Raw genomic sequence first — 10,498 nt, 5'->3', positions numbered from 1 at the left:
ATGTTGAAGGACAAAGGGGCAGCCCTGGCTGGTGTAGCTCAGTGGATTGATCATGGGCTGTGAACCAAAGGGTCTCCCGTTCGATTTCCAATCAGGACACATGCCTGGGTTGCTTGTGGGCCAGGTCCCCAGTAGGGGGTGTGTGAAAGGCAACCACACATTGATATTTCTCTCCCTCTCTTTCTCCCTCCCTTCCTCTCTCTCTAAAAATAAATAAATAAACTATTTAAAAAAAATAAATAAAAGGACAAAGGGTCAAAATGTCTGCAACTTACTTTCAAATGATTCATATTAATGGGTGTCCACAGAGAGGAAATGATAAAGCATTACTTGTATGCTTTTAAAGTCTGCTGCTGTTTAAGTATTTATTGATTATTGAAGCTTATGTGTATTCATACATATAAAATGCAGTATTTATCTCCATCCCATTATCAATTTGGGTGAATATCAGGAAAGACATACTTTTCCTATCAAACAAAATGATGACATGATTTGTCATGTAAGCGATGCTTTATTGTTTTTCTTGAAGCATTCACTTTCCCAAGTGTTTGTTTCCTGTGACCTATTGTTCTTGAGGGATGTCGTACTTCCAGAACCATTATGAATACATGGGCGCCTCACCCTGAATCCTGTAACAGGACCTACTGGTCATGAGCAATTGGTCCTAATCCTGGTCATCTGAAGACCGACTGCACAGCACAGGCCCGTAGCGAGGTGGTGGTGATATGTTATGCAGCAGGGCTGCAGGACGACCACTCCGAGGGAGTTTGTGCTACATGCAGGTCCATAGACAACATGACACAATCCATAACGTTGCGTATATCCTTGCTGGTAGAAAAAAATTAGGCCTTTCAAGGATGATCCCAGGGCTCTGCACCTGCAAATACTGCTGAAGAAGTTTGGAGAAAATATGATGACCTTGTGGGAAGGTGAGAGACACTGTGATCTCTGCAGAACTGCTGGTGCTCTTCACCCTGAGTGCACCTTTCTGGGTCAAGAAGACCACATTTCATAGAGATTTTCAGACTCAAGATGATGCCCTGCCTCTCTGTATAATGTATGAAAATGAAATACATTTCACTGAAGAGTCAAAAAATCAGGGCAAAAATACAACATTTTTAGATTAATGAAAGAAAGAAAATCTAAGAATTTGCTATTAGCAAACCTTCATTGTAGGAAATACTAAAGGATTTATTAGAAATGTAAGCCCAGATAGAAGGTATGAAAAGCAAGAAAGAATATGACTATAAAATGATAATTATGACTTGTGGGTTTAAGATATATTTGAAATAAATAGCAGTAATAATATATAAGTTAGGGGAGAGTAAATAGAGTTAAGAAGTTTCAAATACCTTGTATGTCCAGAATAAGTGTAAACATTCTGAATAACTTCAGTATTGGGAACTGCCCTGCCTGGTTTCAGGAGCTATAACCCCTCTCCCCAACCCATGGCTAAGGCTGAGTGAGCGACCTTCGGACCCATAAGCCACTAAGGAGACAAAGCTTATCTCCATGGCAGGAGCACCATCTCTGCTCCTTTTACTTTACCTGCCTGGCCCCCCAATGCTTGATTGGCTAGCCAATGATGGGTAAGATTCCTAAAGGGAGGGATGACCTAAGACAGGCATGATCACAGGGGGCCTCCAAGGAAGGACTTGGGAGCTACAGAAAAGGGGTGATTGACACTTGCCCTTTGGCTTTGACATAACCTGAGTCTTCATTCTGTCTGCAAGAAGTCTCCTAATCTCTTGGCTGCCTTACTTCCCCTCCCTGACTTAAGCCTGAAACAATGCTGGTGGTGGGTGCAGCCCTGTGCTGAAAATGGCAGGTTTCCTAGGGTGATCAGGCCTAAGAAAGAATATGTAAAATCCTGTGAAACCTGATTTGTTTAGAATGCTCTCAATTAAATGATAAGGGTCCAAGCAGGAAGTGCGTTTATTCCTCAAAGTTTTATAGTCCTTTAGCTATCTGACCCTGACTCAAAATAGGCCCTCAGAGTTCTTTGTGTGTTGTCTATTGTTTGATCCTAACTGCCTGATAATGATTAATGAGCTTTACCTGTATTCAATAAAAGGCAAGGGTCATGGTGCCCTCCTCTTGAGAGGGTGGCCGAGGTGCTCTGAGGCTTGCTCTCCCTTGGAGAGAGAAGTTCTGCCAGCCCTTTTCCTCCACAGGACTCGGCTGTCTGTGAATTTATTTCATCTCATCCATAACACCACGGACACTGCGAGCCAGTGTCCACGTCACTTCAGATTTTGATAAGTTAGAAATGAATATCTGAATTTCTGGGCTGAACACTAAAATAATAGAAACACGTTATATTGTATAAGTTACAAATTAGCAGATGGGGGAGAAAGTGGAATGAGAAAAATAATCCAAAAGAAAGGGGAAAACAGAATGAGCAGGACAAGTAAAAGGCACACATTAAGATCATAAATGTAAACCCCAAACTTTACACTATAAAGGAAACACAAATGGATGAAATGATTCTTTAAAAATCACAGCTATGGGGTAGCAGGAGGTGGGAGAGGGCAAAGGGGATAAGTAGGATGAAAAGGGACTCTGGCTGACGGGCAGGCGATGCCACGTGCTGGTGATGTTGAGTTGAGCTGTACACCTGGAAACTGTATGCTTTCATTAACCAATATCACCCCAATAAACTCAATAAAAATAAGTAAAAACAATAAAATCATGACTTAAAACTAAAGTAAAGTAAAAATTACAGCTATGAAAATACCTAAGTATATTATTTTTAGTTACATCTGAAACAGAAAGATAGATCGTTTGAAAGTAAACATTCAAACAATCTTGAGAAGAAGTATCAAGTGTTTCATCAGGGTTTAGTCAGGGAAAACAGAAGCCTCTGTAGACATGTTGAGTAAAGAGATTTATTTAATGCAGAGAATCATAGGCTTCCACAACCTTTGGAATGGATGGATCAGAAAGATCAGGGAGCAAAGGTCAGCAAGCCGTTTCCATACCAAATCTGCTTTCAAGAAAGTGACAGTAGGAAGATTAGTGGCTGCTCCTCATCCAGTTTCCAAATCTTAAGTAGTTTGCCCCTCACTGGCTACATTTCATCCAGGATCATGAAAGGAAAGAGGTCCTGGGAACTGTAGTTCCTAGCTCACCCTTTGAAGCAGAGGTAAGTGATGATTTGCCTCGCTGACCGAGCAAATCCAACCGAAAGGAAACAGGTGTAGCTATGCTGTTATGAAACCAAAATAGGCGCTAAGGCCAAAAGCATTAAGCGCTTCATGATATAACACATAAAGATTTAATTCTTTATATTTAATTATAAACTATAACATTTGAATTTGTACTTGCCTAATAACAAAGCTTCAAAATATATAAAGCCAAAATTGACAGACTAGGAGAAACAGAGACACACACAATCATACAGAGAGAACTTCATATGCCTCTCTCAGATTTAAACAAAAAACCCAGGAAGGGTATGCAAGATTTGACAACATGACTGAGTCTGACCCAATGGGCATATGCAGGACACTGTGCCCTATAACTCCGTTCTCTTGTAGCTCACACAGATCACTGGCAAATATTGGCCATATCCTCAGCCATAAAGAAAATCTCAACCAATTTCTAAAAGTCAAAATTGCACACAGCATATTTTATGACCTCGACAAAATTAAGCTAGAAATCAACAACGAAGAAGTAAAGTCACCTTCTTTTAGAAAATAAAACCCATATTTCTAAATGACTCATGAGTCATAAAAAAATGAAGACACATCTAGAACAAAATAACAATAAAAATGTTACAGTTTAAAATATGTGGGATCAAGTAAAGCAGCGTTTGGGGGAGAATTTACAGTCTATATGCAAGTGTTAGAAAGCAGAAAGACTGAAAATTAAATTACTATGACATGATGAAGAGGAAAATCAGTCAATATGAATAATAAATTTAAATAATAACTTTATAAATTAATGGGGAAGAATTCATGAACAAGAATTCAGGGGAAGAGAGAATGATAATGTGGGGGGAGAAAGGGACAATGAATATGGTAAAGAACTAGAGTTTAATGAAATGCACTTTAAAGGAGTTCTATAGAATAGGGAAGTTAGGATATTCTATATTATCTGCTAAGAGTTGTTGATCCTCCTCTGCACCCCCCTGCCCCACCCACACAAATCTTCACTAAACATCTATTTGAAAGAGCTAATTCATACTCAAGGTTGCAGGGTGAGAATCAAGAAGAAGGAGAGGGTCGTGTCCCTAAAGATGAAAAAACAACTACAAGGTGAGCCGTGGAGAGTGAGGATGCAACAGAAGCTGCAAACTGGAGTGGGAGATGGTGGGGAGAAGAGTCTCTATCATCTTGAAGATGATAGAGAAGCACAAGAATGCCCGGCGTTATGGAAGGGGTTCCCAGCAGAGTTTACCTTAAGGGACAGGGTGGTCTAGCTGGCCTATTATTATGTATCTGAGTGAATTAATTTACCATGAGGAACAAAACTCTCCAACATGTTCTTGACTTGCATATCCTCTTCCTGGGTAAAAATCTACCCGGGTGTGCTAATGGGCAGGTTGTTTGACAAGTCTGAAGCTAAAAAAAAAAAAATGCTACATGACCATGGCCATCTGGGGGACAAGCTGATATGGCTGTGGCCACATCTAGGCCATTTTACAATAATGAATGAGGTGACAGGGAGATCGTGGTCACAAAGCTATTTAAGTGAGATGCTTGGGATTTGAACCCAGGCACATCTGACTCTAAGGCCTGCACTCTGTCCTCTACACAACAAGGGGCCTTCCAGAGTCTTCTCTAGACAGTAGAGATGGCTCTTGTCTGCTTCAAATCATTGTCTAGGAAGAGAAAGACACCAGCCTGGAATGGTCTCTCAGCCTGTCTGAACCGCGGCTCCTTACAAGGCCCAGCACCTTCTCTGGCAAAGGCCTATGGTTTATGTCTGCATTTTGTTATTTATTTTCAATATATCTCATGTCCTTTTTACCCTCTATTTCTCCTTCACTGCCTTCTTTTGCATTAAGTGGATCTTTTCTAGTATATTTTAACTCTTTTGTTGATTTTAAACTATTTTTAGAGTAATTTTCTTAGTGATTGCTCTAGGAATTATAATGGACATTTTAATCATAAACTACCTCAGACTAATGCTAATTCAATTCCAGTAGAATAGGGAAACTTTCCTCCAATATAGCTTATTCCTTATCACCTTTTTGGGGCAGAGATCTATGGATCATGCATCACTGGGAGACTTCTGGGAAATATGATAAACTATTTGCAGTTTAATTGCAAATATGTTGTTAGTGAGCTGACAGCACATTACTGAAAGTTGTATAAAGTCATGATAAACCAAGTGCAAAGGTCGTGATAAACAGGTTTTACTGATTTCTATGTCTAAGGTTCTATATCCCTTCACACATCCTATGCAAGAATAAAAATGTACTTTGTGTGAAGTCACAGGGGAAGAGGGCGGAACTGCAGCAATTTGTGGAACAACAAAGCAATTGTGCGAGGCTGGAATATATTGGATGTGCAATAGTCCCTTGAATGGATTCTGATGCGGAACCCACGGGCCACTAAGTCATGGGCTGAGCTTCTTCAGCTGAGATGAGATTTAGTAATTCTTGGATGGTGTTTTGTTCATGGGCACTGAGCTGTTTTTCTTTAGCTAGATTGAAGGCTCTCATGGCATATTCTTGTGCCTAGAATAGAATTGCAGTGAGAAAAGGAAGTTGTTACAGGGAAGCATTATGCTGGGAAGCCCCACCTGTGCTCAATCCCAGAAACACGGGAAAGGACCCATCAGCTTCTCACACCAGCCACTGAGCTCTTGTTGGAGGCCTGGGAACACACACTGGGTCTGTACAGCTAGCCACACGTGTGCAGGGTGGGGTAGGAGGCACCAGGAAAAGCACCTGGCTTGACAAACTAAGTGCACCTTCTTAGCAAAGTGAGATTTTGTAGGATCTTAATTAGGGCCTTTTGAACCGACATTGGCAGGAAGAGAGACAACAGGTGCCACAAGTAAATTGCCATCCTGGGGGAACTCACTAAATGAGTGTAGTTAAAGCTAACTGCTCCATTTCTGCAAGGACTCCCCAGAGCCCTCCAGCCCTCCAGGCTTCCTGGCACTGCCCCAGCCCCTGTTTACCTATGCCACCCTCATAAGGGAAGAAGATGATCCTGTTTCCATTATGCAAGCTGGACGCAACCAATGAAACATGTCACAAGCATGTCAACTTCCTGGAATGAGGGCTTACTCTCAGGGCAAAAGCTAGTGCAATCGGACGGTATACAGCTGGCTTCAACTAGAGGAATTTCTACCTCCATTTTAAACAGGCTGCTTTTCTAGGCAAACTTGCCTTTGAAGAATTCATCATCAAGTAGTAAAGCATGACCAGGATTTTCAGAACAAAGACAGTTTTTTGGGGAGCTTTGTCAGATGTAGACTCTCGAATGTTTAAGATTGAAGTCAGGATCTGAATGGCCTCTGCTTCCTGCGCTTCATCTGCAATGGAAAGAAAGGGAAGAAGAAACGAGCCCTGAGGGGGCAGCTGAGTCTCCCCTGGCAGATAAGCAGTGAGCTGTGAGTGTGGCTGGCCTCCTGAAGCCTCCTCCCAGGGACATTGTAGGAGGCAGCACAGAGCACAGCAAGTTCTTCTCAGGGACGACTACTGCCTCATGCAGAGCAGGAAGCCACACAGCTTCAGGCAGCTCCCCAGCTTTGCCTAGCATGTCATTATCAGAGTAACCTAAAAAAATGCTCAGTTCCAATGTTGCTAAGATTTCTCTCTTTCTGAGTCCTAAATTCGATCTCTCAGGGGATTTGTCACAGTGGGATTCCTTGGGCCGAACTCAGCTTCCACTCTATGGCAGGAGCCAGGGGAGCGGGATTTCTTGCAGCTGCAGCAACTTAATTCTTCTTCCCCCAATCCAAAGATGTTTAAGGAACAGCCTTTCTACTTACAATTTCCCCCAGCAGTTTTTGGATCTACGCTAGTCACCATTTATTGACTACTATGAGTTATGATGGGCCAGATACTCAGAAGCAATTTTTAAGTACAGCAAATCCCAAATAACATTGTTTTATTCAATATCATTTCACTATAACATTGATGAGGGAGAAATGATTCCCAGCTGGAGCCACTCTCTGTATGGTGTTGGTTGGTTCATATCTGCGTAGGTTTTCTCCTGGTCCTTGGTCTTCCTCCCATATCCCAAAGACGTGCACATTAGGTGATTGGTGTGTCTAAGTTGTCCAAGTGTGAGTGAGTGTAAATGTGTGTGTAAGTGGCCCTGCAATGAAAGTCCTGTCCAGTGTGAATGTACACCTTGTGCTCTGAGCTGCCAGGATGAACTTCAGTCACCTGTGACCTCGAAATGGAATAAGTGTGTTGGAATAGAATTATATTACTTGCTTGTATTCATCTATCTTAAATATATGTATAGCTCATACTTATTTTAATGTTTAATATTAGAAGTGTTGGGACTTCTGATCAAGATGGAGGCATAGTTAAACAAGCTTCACCTCCTTGCACAATCACAGAAAGAATTACAACCACACCTCAAAAAAAATAATATCCAAAACTATCAGAATATAGAGCTGTATGGAAGTTTGACAACCAAGGATTTAAAGAAGCCACATGCATCCAGACAGACCACACTACTAAGGCAGGGAGTCAAAGTGACTCTACTTAATACACAGAAATAAACACAGGGGGCTGCCAAATTGAGAAGACAAAGAAATATGGCCCGAATGAAAGAACAGGTCAAACCTCAGCAAAAGAACTAAATGAAACAGAGATAACCAATCTATCACATGCAGAGTTCCAAACACTGGTGATCAGGGTACTCAGAAAACTTATTGAGTACAGCAAGAAAATAAAAAACACCCAGGAAGAAATGAAGGTTACACTAAGTGAAATAAAGAAAAATCTATATGGAACCAATAGTGAAGGGGATGAAGTCAAGAATCAAATCAACAATTTGGAACATAAGAAAGAAATAAGCATCCAACCAGAACAGCAAGAAGAAAAAAGAATTAAAAAAAAAAAAAAACGAGGACAGTATAAGTGCCTCTGGTACATCTCCAGATGTAACATCATCTGAATCATAGGGATACCAGAAGGAGAAGAGGAAGAGCAAGAAATTGAAAACTTACTTGAAAAAATAATGAAAGAAAAATTCCTTAATTTAGTGAAGGAAATAGACATACAAGTCCAGGCAACACAGAGAGTCCCAAACAAGTTGCACCCAAAGAGGACCACACCAAGACACATCATATTTAAAATGCCAAAGGTTAAAGGAAAGAGAGAATCTTAAAAGCAGCAAGGGAAAAGCAGAAAGTTACCTCCAAAGGAGTTCCCATAAGACTGTCAACTGATTTCTCAAAAGAAACTTTGCCGTCTAGAAGTGACTGGCAAAAAATATTCAAAGTGATGAAAAGTGAGGACCTACAACCCAAATTAATCTATCCAGCAAAGCCAGCACTTAGAATGGAAGGGCAGATAAAGTGCTTCCCATACAAGGTAAAGCTAAAGGAGTTCATCATCACTAAGCCATTATTATATAAAATATTAAAGGCACTTATTTAAGAAAACAAAAATATCAAAACTATGAACATTAAAATGGCAACAAATTCACAACTATCAACAACTGAATCTAAAAAACAGACTAAGCAAACAAGCAGAACAGGGACAGAATAATAGATATGGAGGGTTATCAACTGGGAGGGTGAATGGGGAGCATGGACAGAAAGATGCAGTGATTAAGAAGCATACTTTTTTTAAAAAGAAGCATAATTGGTAAGTACAAACTAGACAGGGGGATGTTATGAATAGTATAGGAAATGGAGAAGCCAAATAATTTATATGCATGACCTAAGGACATGAACTAAGGTGGGAGGGATTGCTGGAAGGAATAGGAGTACCAGGTGGAGAGGGGCAAAGGGTGAAAAATTGGGACAACTGCAATAGCATAATCAATAAAATATATTTTTAAAATTATTAGAAGTATTTTGGGTCTTTATTTAGAAGTTTGATGATGTTTTTGTCACCAGAAATATGCTGTAGGGACTTAACTCTTATTCCTATCAATTAGCCTATAGTAAAACTGGTTTCACTAAACATTATTTCTAAAGTCACAGTTCCTAAGAGCCTATCAAAAACACTAAGTGAGGACTTCCTGTGTTAAGCATACAGAAAAAGAAAGAAAGGGTATATACCACAATGTTAAGGTTGGCTGCCTTTGGATATCTATGATTTCCAAGTTTTCTGCTTTCACATGAACACTTTTATCATGAGAGAAAGCTCAGTAAAGTTGCTAATTTTTTAAACCTTAATTTAAACACCTCTTCCAGAAGAAGTCTTCCCTCTTCAACACCATTATTGCTTCTTTGTTCTGGGGCTAGACTTACAATATAATTTGTACTCATAGAAATTTTCTCTCGGTATTTCAAATAGGCCATCTTACCAATTACATTCTATGTCTTTTTTAGCACACACTAGATCCTCTGTCTCTGTATTATCTCAGAGGGAATGATATTGTACAGTGCTATTCAACACTCAGCCTGTGATGAGCCTGGGGATGGCGAGACGATTCAGACTCATTGCTGCCACTGAGAAGCTCGCTGTCCGGTAAAGGAAGAGGACAGGGCATCAGGACAAATGAGTAATATGATTTCTGTGTTGAGTCTGCCTAGGCTTATGTGCCTTGGAGGGATAACACATAAGACACGAATGCTCTACAGAAGTCACAGGGGGCTCTGGCAGGGTTTTTTTCCCCTCCAAATCTCTCCCCTGAAAGGCTGTTTGGGATGCTAGGAATCTGGCTTCTGGTAAAATCCCGCTGATCCCCTGTCTCAGTTTCCCCATAAGCCAGATGGGAGAGATGGCATGTGGCCCACAGCAGACACAGCAGCTCTCCCCCTTCAGGACAAGGCCCAGGGATTGACAGGAAGTCACCGCTCTGCTTTGTAGGGAGAACTGCCACTTACCCAAGCCGGTGTCAGTCTCAAACCGTTTGCCCAGTAAATCTATTTGTTGGATACGAGCCTGTGAGAGGGCTTGATAGTGAGTGTTCAAATATTTATTCCAGATCTCAGAGACCTGATGGGAAAGAAGATGCAATCAGATACCCAGGCTAGGTCTTAGCCAGTGGACCGCCAGCTGGGAGGGCAGCAGGGGGAAACCTGGGAGCCCACACAGGCCTGGCGAATGCGAGTGTGACAAGTGCTAGGCTGCAAAGGGCATGTGACTGATCTGTGGACAGCCCTGCTGGGGTCTACTAACAATGGCTACCATTTGTTCAGAACATATCACTAAACCTTTACATCCTCACAACACACAATTGAAGTACAGCCTTATTATTTCCACTTCACAGAGAAATAAACAGAGGCTCAGAGACGTTAAGATCACCCTTGACTTTTGGTAAGAGCTGTTGTGTGGCACAGCCAGGAATTAAATTCAGGTCCGTCTGACCCTGAGGCTCATTCCGTTCCAGCCACTCCACAGTGCCTC

At 41.3% G+C, this 10,498-nt stretch overlaps 1 protein-coding gene across 1 annotated transcript in view; it reads right to left on the bottom strand.

Annotated features, from left to right (window-relative positions):
• Positions 1-5,296: 5,296 nt before the first annotated feature.
• Positions 5,297-10,498, bottom strand: part of ZMYND12 (zinc finger MYND-type containing 12) — a 28,476-nt gene continuing 23,274 nt past the window's right edge. The window contains exons 6-8 of the mRNA XM_037149791.2: positions 9,976-10,087; positions 6,344-6,489; positions 5,297-5,683 (exon numbers count right to left, since the gene is read on the bottom strand). Coding sequence (XP_037005686.1) covers positions 5,558-5,683; positions 6,344-6,489; positions 9,976-10,087 — 384 coding nt within the window. The 3' untranslated portion in view covers positions 5,297-5,557. The remainder of the gene's footprint in view (positions 5,684-6,343; positions 6,490-9,975; positions 10,088-10,498) is intronic.

Source organism: Artibeus jamaicensis, unplaced genomic scaffold, assembly GCF_021234435.1.
Source record: "Artibeus jamaicensis isolate MK-2021 breed Jamaican fruit bat unplaced genomic scaffold, CSHL_Jam_final scaffold_847, whole genome shotgun sequence".
In the NCBI taxonomy this organism is placed as follows: domain Eukaryota; kingdom Metazoa; phylum Chordata; class Mammalia; order Chiroptera; family Phyllostomidae; genus Artibeus; species Artibeus jamaicensis.
The sequence above is the reverse complement of the archived record's forward strand: the minus strand, read 5'-3'. Positions and strand labels throughout refer to the sequence as shown.